The sequence below is a fragment of the Pseudoliparis swirei genome, chromosome 5, assembly GCF_029220125.1.
Source record: "Pseudoliparis swirei isolate HS2019 ecotype Mariana Trench chromosome 5, NWPU_hadal_v1, whole genome shotgun sequence".
NCBI lineage: Eukaryota > Metazoa > Chordata > Actinopteri > Perciformes > Liparidae > Pseudoliparis > Pseudoliparis swirei.
Window position 1 is genome coordinate 16,404,898 of NC_079392.1, and position 15,310 is coordinate 16,420,207.

The 15,310-nt window shown below is 41.8% G+C and overlaps 2 protein-coding genes across 6 annotated transcripts in view; both read left to right on the forward strand.

The window, feature by feature from the left end:
• The first annotated feature begins 435 nt into the window (after positions 1–435).
• Positions 436–8,857, forward strand: calr3a (calreticulin 3a). The gene is made up of 9 exons (XM_056414978.1): positions 436–612; positions 1,344–1,445; positions 2,089–2,292; positions 2,430–2,524; positions 2,620–2,829; positions 6,252–6,365; positions 6,543–6,686; positions 6,813–6,905; positions 8,121–8,857. The coding sequence occupies exons 1-9, from the start codon at positions 519–521 to the stop codon at positions 8,367–8,369; spliced, it is 1,305 nt and encodes a 434-aa protein (XP_056270953.1). The 5' UTR covers positions 436–518; the 3' UTR covers positions 8,370–8,857.
• Positions 8,858–14,834: 5,977 nt separating this feature from the next.
• The window catches only part of LOC130194090 (epidermal growth factor receptor substrate 15-like 1), a 69,316-nt gene continuing 68,840 nt past the window's right edge, over positions 14,835–15,310 (forward strand). For all 5 annotated transcript variants that reach the window (XM_056414973.1, XM_056414974.1, XM_056414975.1 and 2 more), the window contains exon 1: positions 14,835–14,861. In XM_056414973.1, coding sequence (XP_056270948.1) covers positions 14,835–14,861 — 27 coding nt within the window. The remainder of the gene's footprint in view (positions 14,862–15,310) is intronic.

Sequence of the window (15,310 nt, forward strand, 5' to 3'; positions counted from 1 at the left end):
ATCCAAACGATAAATAAGGTCAAAAAAAATGTAATACACAGCGCTTTGACATCCGGGTCTGATTTAATATAGAATACATAACATTATATTATGAACTTACACTCTATTTTATTACATATTTATTAAAACATTTGTTGAAAGGATTTTTGAATGGATGCTAATTTTAAATTTTTTTTTTTTACAAATCGCACATACCCCCTTGGAGGGTCTTTACGTACACCAAAACCACTGGACTCGAGCAAACGATTTAATATCTCTAAAGCTTATTTGCTGAAAGCCAAGTCGTCTCCTGCCTCCGCCCCCTTTTCGATCCTCCTCCGCGTCGGACAAGGATCTCCGAAAAGTAACTCGTGGTCTCATTTCATTGGCGAGACGCTCGTCCAATGAGCCGCGGCCATCTGTGCAGGGTTTGTCGCTGTTGAAATACTCAGGTTACATATCCTCCAGCCTTTATTAGCCGTTTTCACCCTCAAGCTTGCTCTCTTCAACCTCCTGGGCGCCGGTGAGAAGCTGCCAACATGAAGCTGCCAGCGGCCATTCTCGCTGTTTTTGCATCGTTAGCTGTCACTGCTGATGCTACCGTGTACTTCAAGGAGCAGTTTTTGGACGGAGGTGCGTTAACTCAACAATTCCATGGTCTTTCTTGTTCTATGTGTGGATGGTCGTGTTGTGGAAGTGGCTGCTCCAACTGCCCTTTTAAACGGCGTCGCTCGGCATCGTTTATCTATTATTATCTTCCCTTTTTAAACTAACATTTTGAAAATAATTTGGCTGCATTCATTTTACTAAAGGCTAGGCCACGATATGTCTAACAGTCAACCGACAGGTAATGTTGGCGAAAAGTAAACTAACGTTAGCGAAAGTGACGTTAGGCAGTAAGGTAAGTGCTATAATATTATAGTCCAAATGGAATAACAACACCAGATGAGTGCGTTAGCTGTCGCCCTCGTATGCGAGTCAACATTCGTTCACTTTTGATATTGCACTGAGCCGTCTTGAGGGCTCCCATATGGAATTCAATTAGGTCGTTGTACTGGTTGAATGAACGACACGTTACTTGGTTAATTTCCTCAAGTAATGTCCTCAAGGTGAAACACGTTTTGTTTTTTTAAAGAGCCAGGAGTCCCTGGTATATACTTCGAACATATGAGTATTCTAAACTATTCAAATGTGCACCATGACGGTATCAGTTGAAAATTTGTGTTTTCATTATGAAGTCCTCTTCAAACTCAGTAGAGTGTCTGGACCCAGCAGGATAATGGATGTGTGTTGTGGTATTGCAATGTATTGGCCAACAGGAAGAGACAGTCACTAACTAGTTGAGTTGTATTGCTGCTTTTCAGATGGATGGCAGAGCCGGTGGGCCGAGTCCAAGCACAAGTCAGACTATGGTCAGTGGAAACTGACCGCTGGGAAGTTCTATGGAGACGCAGAGGCTGACAAAGGTAATTATTTAAGTTTTTTTTATACTGTCATGCAGACAATTGATGCATTGCTTTCGATAGTGACAGATGATGGGGTGTTATCATGCACATGTCGGCAAAAGAGTTTTGTGTATTTGACCTGCTCCAGGTCATCATATCATATGGCTGTCGGTCGCAGAGTGACAAAGACTGCTTTCCATGCATCTCTCTGTTGCGCAAGAGATGTCCATGAGTTGGTTTCAATTTCCCTTTTCTGAAGATTTCTCTTTATCGTAACGAAGCCGAGGGCGGCCACGGTGTCTCTCTCCAGATGGTAGCTGCGAGTAGAGAATCTGCCTCGGCAGACGATCGGTTGGCATGCTCCAGGTACAGCCACGGCAAAGACATGGAATTTGTTTCTAAAGTATGTGTTGAGAATATATCCAAAACTGGAATAACCTGCCTGTGGCAAAAGTAACACCCCCGACTCTTCATGCATTTGGTACTTTTTTCTGTGCTGGAATGCTGCGTCGCTGAAGCTTTACTCATTTAGATTTGAGCTCCTTAATAGCTGGCATACAAAAATTCCTGATTTTAGAATATAACTATTTTATAATGACTTAAAAACCTGGTCAAGAATACAAAAGACATGAAAAGCATTGAGCGTATGCCTCTATTTGTCCAGGTCTCCAGACAAGCCAGGACGCCCACTTTTATGCCCTGTCGGCTCGCTTTGAGCCCTTTAGCAACGAGGGAAAACCTTTGGTCATCCAGTTTACCATCAAGCACGAGCAGAAGATCGACTGCGGAGGGGGCTACGTCAAAATCTTCCCCTCTGACCTCGACCAGAGCAACATGCACGGAGACTCTCAGTATTACATCATGTTCGGTGAGTCATCCTGGTCCTGTAGAGGCCCTGACCACAGAACTGTCTGAGGGGAGGGCACTTGAAAGATGTTTTTTCAATTTAGCTGTGACTGAGCTAGTGTTGAATAAAGGTATTAAATAAATACCATATGTTTCCAGGGCCTGACATCTGTGGATACAGCACAAAGAAGGTTCATGTGATCTTCAACTACAAGGGCCAAAACCACCTCGTCACGAAAGACATAAAATGCAAGGTAGCTACTGCGTAAAGCCTGTTTTTGAAAACTTTAGATTCTTGTAAACAACATTTTTTTTCTGTCCTAAATGCTTTTTACCTCCCTTTCTCCAGGATGACGAGCTCACCCACATGTACACGCTGATCCTGAATCCAGACCAAACATACGAAGTGAGGATCAACAACGAAAAGGTGGAATCCGGCTCTCTGGAGGACGACTGGGACATGCTGCCCGTCAAGAAGATCAAGGACCCAGAGGCCAAGAAACCCAGTGACTGGGACAACAGGGCCAAGATCGACGACCCCAATGACGCCAAGTCTGAGGTAGGAGATCAGGCCCCCGTGGGCATTGCTCAAAAGTTATCCCAATAACTACACAAACAGGATTCTTATTACAGACCTCTTGGTTTCTTTCCAGACCAAGCTAATGTTTACAGATGGAGAGAAACATCTTTGAAATCTAACCCAAATGGACAGAAAAATGTTATAGTTGTTGTCATTATCAAGTCAGATTCTTGGCTTGAGGGAAACACAAATGACCTCGTAGTGGGCTCAAGTTGCACATCAAAACATATATTTTTGTTGTTGAGTGGCCAAATCGATATTGCTGTAATTTGAGATAAACTTCATTTGAGAACATTTTGCGAATAGTTTAGCTTGGCCTTCTGCTAACCTCCTCAGCTGCATGGCTAATGCAAAACGCTATTCAAGAGATGGAAAGATGGCCCACTGTTGGGCTTATTTTTTGAACCCATGTAGTATCTAAGCATAGTAGAATTACCACGATAACTAGCAGACGGCTGACTACTAACACTGGTTCCAGGATATGATCGGAACAAAGTTGTCACTCATCTGGCTTTCCTAAACTGTCACAAGACTGAATGAAGCATTAGGTTGTTAATTTAGATTTATTTTGCGGCTTGCTTGCTATAAGCAACATCCCTGACCTTCAAATGCTCAATGTCAATGCCATAAGTAAGAACAAGATCAAGCGTGTGGCCAAAGCTTTGAGTGGGTTTCTGTACTCTCTGACAGAAGCCGATCGAGTCCAACAAGGAGATGAATGCAGCACCTAGGCAATCATTATCAACATCCACATGAATATTAAAATCTCCTACAATAATAACTATCAGTTTTAAGAACCAAACTTGATATAAATTCAGATATAAACTCTGAATATGGACCTGGTGGCTGGTACAGAATCACAAATAGAATTGGCTGTAGTGTTTTCCAGGTTGGATGTGAAAGACAAAGAACAAGACTTTCAAATGAGTTGTAGTTTAATTTAGGTTTAGGATTTATTAATAGGCTCGTGTCAAAGATGGCTGCTACTCCACCTCCTCGACCGGTGCCTCGAGGAACGTGAGTATTAATATGACTTTGAGGAGTCGATTCATTTGGGCAGACATATTCTTCATGGCTAAGCCAGGTTTCAGTTAGACAACATAAATCAATGTGATTATCTGATATTAAATCATTTAGTAACACAGCTTTAGATGACAGATCTAATATTTAGGAGACCACATTTAATAGTCCTGTTTTGTTGCACTGCTGAAATAATGGTGTTAACGTGAATAAGGTTATTGTGTACGACGACTCTTCTGTTTACTTTTGATTTATTTAATTGAAGTGGCCGTGGGACAGACACAGTCTCTACTCTAGAGTTAACTGCTCGAATGGAAGAGCCGAGAAGGGTGTTAAACTACAACTCTGTTCCTGATCTGAACCCTGGGTTGTCATGGATTAAGTCCGGTGATCAACTTGGTCATATTCGCAGAAATGAGACGCGCTCCGTCCAACGTGGGATGGATGCCGTCTCTCTTCATCAGATCAGGCTTTCCCCAGAAAGTCTTCCAGTTGTCTACGTAGCCCACATTATTCGCCGGCCACCACCTCGACAGCCAGCGGTTGAAAGACGACATTCGGCTAAACAATTCGTCAGTCAGCAAATTTGGGAGAGGGCCAGAGAAAACTACGACAATGTCTTGGCATAAGCACACACCGATTCCACATTAATTTTAGTGACTTCCGACCGACGGGCTCGGGCGTCATTACCACCGGCGTGTATTACAATCTGATTGTATCTCTGCTTGTCCTTAGCCAGCAGTTTCAAATAAGACTCCACGTCGCCCGCTCTGGCCCCCGGGAGGCACACGACGGTGGTCCGCGGCTTCGCTATTTTCACGTTCCTGACTATAGAGCTCCCGATAACCAGGGTGTGTTCCTCAGCGGGTGTGTCGCTGAGCAGGGAAAACTGGTTGGAAACGTGAAGTGGTTGGTGCACAGCGGGCTTCTGTGTAGACTTACTACTCCTGCGAACAGTTACCCACGATCCCGGCTGCTCGGGGACTGCCGGAGAACATCTAGCAGCTGACTGCAGCTCCGCGCCGACTACGGGAGAGGGCGGGCTAACTAGCATAGCTGTCTGAGCTTCGATGGCGCGGAGCCGTGCATCTAACCCACTTAGACCTGCCTCCAACCTAGCATATATGGCTCTTCCGGTGACGGCATATGGCTCCCAGACAATTTTGAGTAAAAAAAAAAAAATATCTCCACCCGCCCCCCTTCTTCTTCTTCTTCTTCTCGTTTCACTGAAGCGTGATAGTTATATGGCAGTTTCCCATTTCTTTACACAGTCCTTTGCATTTTTGTTGAATACTGCAAGGTCTTTTGTGCTGCAAGGGTTAGGTAGTAGAGGGCAGACAAGGCAGTGCTCCATTGTATGGTCTGCTTGTCCACATTCACAGGTGGTTGGGCCAGTCTTGTAGCCCCATCTCGCCCCCTGTAATTGTCTCTATAGCCCAGATGACAGCAGCAGTAATGTCAGGTCCTTTTCTTAAAGACGTCTTTGTTCTTTTATTAAACTAAACATCTGTTATTGATCGTCTCTACAGCAGCATGTCACTCTGTCTCTAGTGTGGCGTTAACACTTCTCGGCTCGCCGTCTTGCAGAGCTCCGATGCTGGCGTGTGCGCGCGCATCGGGGCGGAGCAAAGAAAGTCACCTGCACCCCACCCCCACCCGTAGCATCATGCAGCACCAGAAGTTGCATTAAAATCAAGACATATTTAATTTATTTTACGTTAAAAATACTATATGGCTCTCAATGAAATATATTTAAAAATATTTGGCTTTTATGGCTCTCCCAGTCAAAAAGGTTCCTGACCTCTGCTATAAGGCCACCATGCTGTCTTGCCAATTGTTACACTGGTTCTGAAAAATGAGCCCAACAGCGGGATTCCTCACTGATAGACTACTTTGCTGGTAGGGAAAGAATGTGCGAGCTCAGGAGACTAGCTTGCTAACTAGCCAGCTCTGGAGCTTGACAAGCTAGACCAAGCTTGCCTATTGTCTATTGAGAGACCTTTTTTAAGTGACAAATTAAGTATCAATATTGTAGAAGTGCTTATTTTTCTTACCTTGTTTTCTTTAACATAGTTGCCGTTTTTAATTTTCTTAATCGGTGTGCCCTTATATAAAAAAGGCAACTTTAGTAGAAGGGCAAAACAATGATCAGCACTCAAATCATTGGATGAGGGATGGCAGTAGTTCTAAATGCGTTTGAACCCAGCTTTAAGTAATTGAGAAATCTTGTGTCCTATAATCGACAATCAAATCATGCCACTTGAGCTTTTCATGTTCAGGACTCGGGTCACAGCCCTGCTTAATGATGTGCACAGAGTTGTGGCATTGTGTTTTTACAATTTAAGACTTGAGTGGTAACTCTATTTCTGCTCTATTTCCAGGAATGGGACAAGCCAGAGACTATCCCTGACCCTGATGCCACGAAGCCTGATGACTGGGATGTGGACATGGACGGGGAGTGGGAACCGCCCATGATCACCAACCCAGAGTACAAGGTGCGGCTCTCATAGCTAAGGGCAGGGCTGGAGCTCTTTATAGAAAAAATTATTGATCTCCATTTCAAATCCTTTTTTTAGCAGTGTTTGTATATATTTGTTTAGACTTGGGTTAAGTGATATAATTAGTCTTATCTTTACCTTCACTAGTCCTAACCTCTCATTTTGCTTTTGCAGGGAGAGTGGAAACCCAGGCAGATTGACAATCCGGACTACAAAGGAGCCTGGATCCACCCTGAGATTGATAACCCAGAGTACACTCAGGATGCCACGATGTACAAATTTGATAACATTGGAGTATTGGGCCTGGATCTGTGGCAGGTAAGGATTATTACTCGCCCAATGAGAGTTGTAATAATGCAGTCACCAAACTCATGTATACACAAAGACTTGTTTTATATATGAACTTATTGAGGAATTAACGCTCATGTGATTGTCTTTGTTCAGGTTAAATCTGGCACCATCTTTGACAACTTACTGATCACCGACGACGTCAAAGAGGCAGAAGAGTTTGGGAAGGATACCTGGGGAGCTACTATGGTAGGACTGTAGATCAATGCTGTATGTAGAGCCTATTATACACTATGTATTATAGACTGAACAACGAAACATTTTTATAAACAATTCATCTTTTCGTTTTGTTTACTTAAATCCTATACGTTTTAAATGATATACATAAGGACACATGCTTATACAACCAATGATTCATTTTAAGTACCTGGAGCTATTCTGTTAAAAGTGAAGAAAAGCAGCCTGAATTATTGCACACCACTCCATACTCGATACCGCTATACTGTTTAGTATGTTTAATGTAGCATGCCAAAAATTAGCCGGATGTCCAACTGCATCCATCTGGCTTTTCTGGCTATTCTACCCAACATTCAAGGTGTGTAAGGAAGTAGTTTGTCCAAATTTAACAGCGTGTGGATTTTTAAGGACAGCTGCCGTATGTACAAAAGGATATGCATTTTAGAATGCAGTATGGGTTTCATTCCCTGTAGCACTACTTCCTGCTTGGTTTGTTTTGCGCGACCAACTTGTACCTGTTGATCAGGGTTGCCTGGTAAAGCACAATGGGAACCAGTAATTGTTAGGTGTGACAGAGAGCCATGTGTAAGGAACTGGCGTTCCAGATTTCATTTTCCCAAAAGCGATTTTATATATACAACGAATACAAAATTGCCATCTTAAATGGCTTTGATTTCAGAGATGGGATTAAGTCCTAGTGTAACATGATGAGCTAGTACTAGCTCATGGTCAAGCCCCTGGCGGATTGAGATAATCAGTCACAAACTAGAACATAGAATGTTGAGGTAGTCCTAGTTTGCAGGCTAGCTACTAGAGTGTGAAGCCACGCTAACTTGCAGACTAGCTCGTAGAGCAGTGGTCACTAACAGGCGGTCCGGGTCTCTGGACCAAAAACCGATGGATAATTCGGTCCACAGATCACAGATTATGGTTCCATACCTAGTATAGTGACCCCTGTCATAGAGGAGGGTTTAAGCTAGGCTTAGCTCACAGAATAGCTCTTAGAAGTGTAAGCTAGGCTCGCAGGCTAGACAAAAGAGTATTTTTGAGTGAAAGAAATGCATTATGTTGGACTTGAAGAATTTCTTCATTGAATCTCAGATAAATTGGACACTGACTTGAATTAAGTGTTTTGACATCAAATTACCTGCACTTGTTTTGAGAGAAGCCATCAAAGAGTATTCAGCACCGTCAACTCAAACCCAACTTGTCTTCTTCGCCCACCAGGGACCAGAGAAGAAGATGAAGGAGGAGCAGGAGGATATGGAGAGGAAACTGAGGGAGGAGGAGGACGACAAGAGCAAGAAGGACACAGAAGAAGGTGGTGCTGAGGAGGAGGAAGATGAGGAGGAGGAGGAAGAAGAAGAGGAGGAGGAGGATGATGATGAGGCGGAGGGTGAGCACAATGAGGAGACAGACGAGGACGTCAGGACGGAAGGAGAGGACAGCGACGACAAAAAGAGGGACGAGTTGTAAAAGAGTGGATACCGGTTGGCGGACTCCTGAGTGCTTCTAAACCGACAGAAAATCAGCAAACGCCCTTTGGACTCTGGCCTTTAATACAGCAGCCTTTTATTCAGGTGTAGGGGTGGGGGAGTGGTGGAAGGTGGTCGGGTCAGATTTGTTTTTTAGTTTTCAAATTGGAGAAGGGCATTTGTGTTAATTTCCCTTTTTTATTTGTGTCAGCTTTGGTTGAATGTTCAAATTGTTTGTTTGTTGTGATGTCCAGTAAATCGAGGGTCTGTGATGCTTGGTTCATGCACTTTTTATTCCTCCTGTGTGATTTAGTCACATTTTCTTTCTTTTTTTTATTGACCCCTTCATAATTTATTCAATCATTACATTGAACCCTGAAAACACGTCAGTTTCTAAAGCTCTGATTTTGGGGCTTATGTTCTTCCTACAATGTGGTGTATGTGTGAGAGAGTAAGAATGAGACTGCATTAAACAAACTGTGATTCTTACTATTGCCATTTTCTTCATTGTTCTGAATGAGTGACTGTCCTATGGGCTCACACTGCTCAGTTTCAGTGAATAAAATTGAAGTCTCTACAAGCTGAAGCCTGTTTTCAATGGTTTTGGTCATTTAAATTATTTATTTTTTAATGTAAAGGAGTCTTTTACAGGCAAATGTGCAGTGTCCACCCTTGTTTCTACATTTTCAGTATCCGTACAACCAGGCCCTTTGCCCTGGATGAGAAAAGTGCCCTTTTTGCTGGAGACAAATTTTTTTATGAATCTGTATTGTAGCGTCTCGGACATTATGGCACTGATGAGACGGGACGACGTTATTACTCCTCATTTATTGGGCATCCACCAACACAGACAGCGTGCTCCTCTCAGCTCAGCAGCTCGAACGTCAACAACAACGGTTCCCGTCAACCACCCTTAACTCCCCTTTTCCGACAGGTTAACCCCGCCTCCCCTCTACTCCGCCAATCACAGGCACGCCCCCTCGACCAGCATGCACGGTGACACACTGTGATTGACAGCCACTTCACAGGGTCGCTACAGTATTTAAGAATAGGCTAAAAGTTACTCTTTCTGTCATCAAGTCCCCCAAAATGTGTTTTAATATCCGACGGGGCATTTATTTGAGTTCTTGTGAGAATTTCGCCCCGACATGCTCCGCGGCGCATGAGCGGCAGAGCTCCGATGCTGGCTCGCGCACTGGTGAGCAAGTTATGTGCACCCCTGTGTATAAATGTTTATATGTGATTAATCATGATTAATCCACAGAAACCTGTGATTAACCTGATTAACATTTTTAATCGTTTCACAGCCCTAATATATATATATATACACACATATAAATACACATATATAGCTGAATTCTAAAATGAAAAAAATAAATAATATAAAACAAATGAAATGAATAAAAAACTAATTAAATACAGTATATATATATATGCATATATATATATGCATATGCCTATGTATATGCATATATATATATATATATCCATGCATATATATATGTATCCATATATATATGCATATACTGTATATCCATATACATGCATACATAATTATTACATTATTATATATATAATAAAACAACCATATATATATAGACATATACATACACATATATACATACACACATACATCCACAAACACACACATAGAGTAGTGTATTCAAAAACATATTTATAATATAAGTGCCTTCCCCCGCCGCGCCCCTCCCTCCTCCACTTAGTGCTCGCGCAGGTCTCCTCGCGCCACCAAGCGGGTGCACCTCCTTCTCCTCTGACCCGCAGCATCAGACACACAGGTCATGACGTGTTTGTCCCCTGATGTTGTTTTGTGATAAATCAACCACAACATTACGCTGCTGAAAACATGACGTCACAACTGGTCCGACGTTTCCTAAAAAATAAACAAACAAAAACTTCGTGATTTCAAAGCCTCGTCCAGCTGTTTACTGATGTTAGTTATGTTTAGAGAGAGAAGAGAGAGAGAATTCTTATTCCGCTCTATTCAACAGGGGCTAGTCTAGGATTTGCATGGCCAGAGAATCATACGGCCTCTCTTGTTCAGAGGGCCGGGCCATGTGGCAGTAGTTTGAGGACCACTGCTCTTGGCTGTTGATGTATATCAATATCTCTCATTTTGAAAATGACGTAAGAGGGCAATACGGATCCGTATCAGACCAGCGAGGAGGGCAATACGTGGCTGGCAAGACGACCCATTAGCCAATCAGAACGCTTGTACTGTTGTTGCTATATAATAATTCATCTTTATTCATAAAGAAAATGTAAGCTAGTGGTCTGATGCTGCCAGAGGAGATGCAGGCCGAGGACAGCATCATCTGTGTATTGCTGCTTATGCTTCAACTCTGTCACAATTTTTTTTGGGCATTGGGTGCCCTTTTTTTTGGTTTGAGCACCTGCCCTCCAAAATGTCTGTGCACGTGCCTACGTACAACACCCGAGTTTCAGTGCAACGAAACAACCCAAACAATATATTTTTTAATATAACAGTTTTCGTCACATGATCCAAGTATGGGATGTCAGTCACATAACGGCTGTTTTTTGTATGGGGGGCGAAGGTGGTCACCTCTCTTTCAGTATGAAGATGGTCTCTCCCTGTGGATGTCTTGATATTTCTCCAACTGTCCACCCACTTAAACCTGATACCTAATTTAAAGGTGCAATATACAAGTTGATACAGCAGGAAACAACTATTACTGTTGTGAAGCTGTAGTGTAGTGGAGTATGCAGACAATGAAGCCCCCTTCCCCTTTCAGCACGGTTAGCTGCTAGCCTCTGGTAGATATGCTCTGAATTCTGTGTGATGCTCATTTAAAAAAACTGCTGAAGAAAACCTTTCACAATCAAGCCATGATGTGCATCCCAAGTCTCTTAATTGCATGCCTGTTTCCCTCACTAGCATCTTTTCCTCTCGTCTTAGTCCCTCCCACAAGGGATGAATGGAGAGATGCAAGGAAACCATATGAGAAGAGGGGAAACGAGGAAATAGCAGTTTCTCAATCTGTGTTCTTGTGCGTACTTCTCTGTACTTGTGGACTCGTGAAACGTCATCAGTCGCAGCCCGAGTACATGTTTCAATTCAAAGTCTGCTTCTCGCAAAGCACGGTCAAAATACCCGGATGTGACTTGATCCTCCCACCTTCCGGAGGATGCATCAGAGAAGACTTGTGCATACTCTGGCCAGCCGATATCCCAGAATGCATTTCACACCAGCAACCGGAAACAATAGCGGACGAGAAAAATAACTGACAGTTGACTTTTTCTAAATACTACTGTTGTTGTGTGTCGGAATGTAATTTTATGATGTTTAGAGAAGTAGTTTAAAAGTCATATCTGTGGTCGGTTTGTTATGATTCAGCCTCATAAAGATCTGCGCCGTATCGTGGGGCAGATAGTAGAATAATCGTGCAAATTCTGATAAAAGCATGAAATTTGGTGGAGTTGTTCTCCAGAGGTATTTGGTCAAATCTGCCCGATTGGCCATTCAAAAATCTAAGATAGTGGCCATCTTAAAAAATGGAAAAATAAAAACATATATATATTAGGTCTGTCAATCGATTAAAAAAAAGTAACTAATTAATCGCACATTTTGAAATTGCGATTGATTAATCGCGCTTAAAAGTTGTTTCCTTCTTTTTAAAGACAAAACTTCACACAGAGCTGTGTTTTCAAAGAGGCTCCTACATATACAGTGCCAGCGAGGTATTTAATATCGTGGATGATAAATGGTTTCTTCAGTGAAACATCAGATGAGTAAAACAAAAAGAAGTATATTGAGATCCCATTGGTCCTGTCATCTTTAACATTGAACAGCAGAACCAGTGGCCTTGGTAACTGACTGACATTCACATATGTCACGTTAACCCTCTGGAGGCTGGGGGCATTTTATACATTTTACAAAATAAATTAAATTCACCGTTTAAAGTCTTTTGCATGTGACACACCCCCACGTGTTATACATCAAACATTCCAGAACAATCTCAGCTCTGAAATAAGGCTCATTGTCCTCGCGCCGTGTTCTCTGGTTCTCTGACTGACAGGCTGCTAAATGAGCCTAACCTGTGAGGTGGGAGGTCCTTTGTGATTTACTGAGTGTTCATTGGTTGTTCTTTCCCCGAAATGTTGACAGACAAACGGATTGACAAATCATGTTGAAGGTTTCGTGTGACGAGTTCTTTACGCGCCGCGTCACCCGACACGTCGCCCCTCGGTTCCTCTGTGTCTCAGAGGGGGAGACGGGAGGAAGGAGGAGCAGGAGGAAACCCGACTGATTCATCCACGAGTTAAACTGATTTCTGCTCCTTATTTTCGCGGAGAAATAATTGTTTTAAAAACGGAAACAGTGTCAAACCGTAGCCTACTGCCGCGGTTAAAAAAAAAAATTGCGTTAATTACGTTAAAATATTTTAGTGCGTTAACGCGGCCAAATTAATCGCATAGATTAACGCGTTAACGCTGACAGCCCTATTTAAAACGCATCGGATTCACATGTAATTTACATGAGTTGGTCTAGACTTCGTAGAGACACATGATGCATGTACAGTATATGTTCACACTGTTACAACACCACCTACTGGCTCCACTGGACTTCCTTGAATTTGTCCCAAACTTGTCATGTTTGATAAAAGTCACGGCCTGAGGATATTAACAAGCCTATTTTCACTCATAATCAAAATAGCATCTTCTGGCCAAAGCAAAACAGTGTTACGTGAAAAACGGAAAAACGGTAAAACGTCACAAATGAGCGGGAACCCGTTCACCTTTGCTCGCAGCTTCAATTTGCATATTGAAATACAACATTTCAGAAAACACTTAATACAAAAAATAACAACTAATAATCAACATGGGGAATTTTTCTAAGTCTATCTATTAATAACCATTTTTAAAAACCATATTAACAAAAACGTGAATTGGTATTTCACTGTGTGTGTTGTTTTGCTTTAGGGAGGCAAAACAACACATTTGATGAAGTGTTTAACAATTTTTCCTGAGTATGAAAGAAAATAAAGTCTTGTTTTACGTTTATTATTACGTTTTTTAAATTATTATTACGTTTTGTTGATCTTTATTATTCCGTTTTTTGTTGATCTTTATTATTCCGTTTTTTTGTTGATCTTTAAATTAAAAAAAGAGGCATAAATGGGCTTTCAAACACAAATTGATTCTAAGTTTGGTAAACAACACGGTGCACCACCCAATGACTTAGTTGTGAAGTGAAACATTATGTATTGTGATCCCGTGGTGTCAGGATTCTCTGCTCTGATGTTCTATTTTTTCGAAGATTTATTCTGCAGAAATGAAACAATTTGAAGGGTGATTATGAAGTACCACATAATGCTTCGTAACTCAACAACTTTTCCAGATACTTTATCTGCTGGAATGATCAAACTTCCGACTGTCAGCAGAAAAGTCCATTTGTGTTCCATTTGTCTTGTTACATCTTCTATGCATCCTAAAGCTACAGACTTTGAGCTGTTTCATAACACAAATGTACTTCTCTTTAATGTGTTTGAACTGGAAACAAAGTAAGTTTGGTATTATAATGTAGACGTGGTATACACACTTTGTGGTGAAAAAGGTCACTCTACTGTTACAAATGCTATTATTTAGCTGTGAGGGGTTGGTTGTTGGTTGCATGCAATGGTTACATAGTTATTTATAGCATGGCAGTGGGTTAGAATAACGAAAGCACCAGTCAGGATGTTGTGTTATTTTACCCATGTTTTTCTTTTAGATTTATATAAAGCATATAATACAATTTTGAATAGTTAAGGTTTTGCCAAATTGTTGTGAACAAACTTTTGTTAAAGCATTGTATGAAAATAAATTTGCTTTTTCAAAGTGGGTGATAAAAATGTGATGTTTCATCATGACTGATCTAACTGAATGCAGCCCTCCTTTTCACTGTTGGGTGCAGGTACGGTTAGCATAACACTAAAAACGTAGTGAAGCAATGGAAGAGTGCCATATTTACTGGTGTAGATTACAGATTTATTATCATTAACATCAGACATATTTACAGCAGTTGTACAATCAAGGAATACACTTTTGAAATGTTAAATTAATATTATATATTTTGTAATTCTATAAATTATCTTTCTTTCTTGACAACTCTTGCAACATTATGAAAACAATTTTCCATTTTGATGTATCCTATTAATTATTATTTACACATAATTTCGCGCCAAACAGGGATTTGTTATTCTACAACTTGGTCCCAAACATAAGCTGCGATTGTTCGTTTGTTTGCACGCAACTATATCTGCCGAATTAAAGAGCTTGCACTGACGACAAAACAAAAGTCACAATGTTGCAGAACAACGCAGTCAACATAGAATGAGCGGTTCTTTAAACTAGTGGAATGTGAAGCATGGGTTTGTCCGCTAAGGGGAGTGTTGCATTGGAGAGAGCGAAGCTGGGTGGGCGCGTTCCCGCAGCAACAGGGAAGATGGCAGCTCTCACATCTCTCACCCAGGTAAAGATACAGCGATTTACGACTGCTTACTTAATTTCGAGGCTAAGCTCTTGTAATAGCACAACACGGCGTATCTTACAAGTGACATTGTATTTTAAATTGAAAACACGAGCATTGAAATGTAGCTAGAAATAAGACAGCCAGCCGGTCGACCAGGGCCTTCTAGCGGTACCGTTAGGTAGCGGGCTTGTTAGCCTCAGCTGGAGGAAAGCTAGCCGTGTATGCTATTTACCTACGAGTAACGTTCTCATGTCCATTTAATTATACATTTAACTTAAACAGCGCCGTGGTAACTGTATCTAAAGTTAGGGACTCGCTGGCACGCGCGCGTGTATTTAAGAAAGCACAACACACGATTATAACGCTCAGCCCGTTAGCTAGCAAACCCGTAGCTCGTCTAGCCGTGATGCCAGACAGAGCGAGGATGGAGATAAACACGCTCGTGAGCT

Excerpts from the sequence above, each read along its gene's own strand:
- calr3a (XM_056414978.1), top strand. The coding sequence starts at position 519 with ATGAAGCTGCCAGCGGCCATTCTCGCTGTTTTTGCATCGTTAGCTGTC. Across the intron at positions 613-1,343 it reads GGAGCAGTTTTTGGACGGAG|ATGGATGGCAGAGCCGGTGG; the intron begins GTGCGTTAACTC and ends GCTGCTTTTCAG. Across the intron at positions 6,906-8,120 it reads ATACCTGGGGAGCTACTATG|GGACCAGAGAAGAAGATGAA; the intron begins GTAGGACTGTAG and ends TTCGCCCACCAG.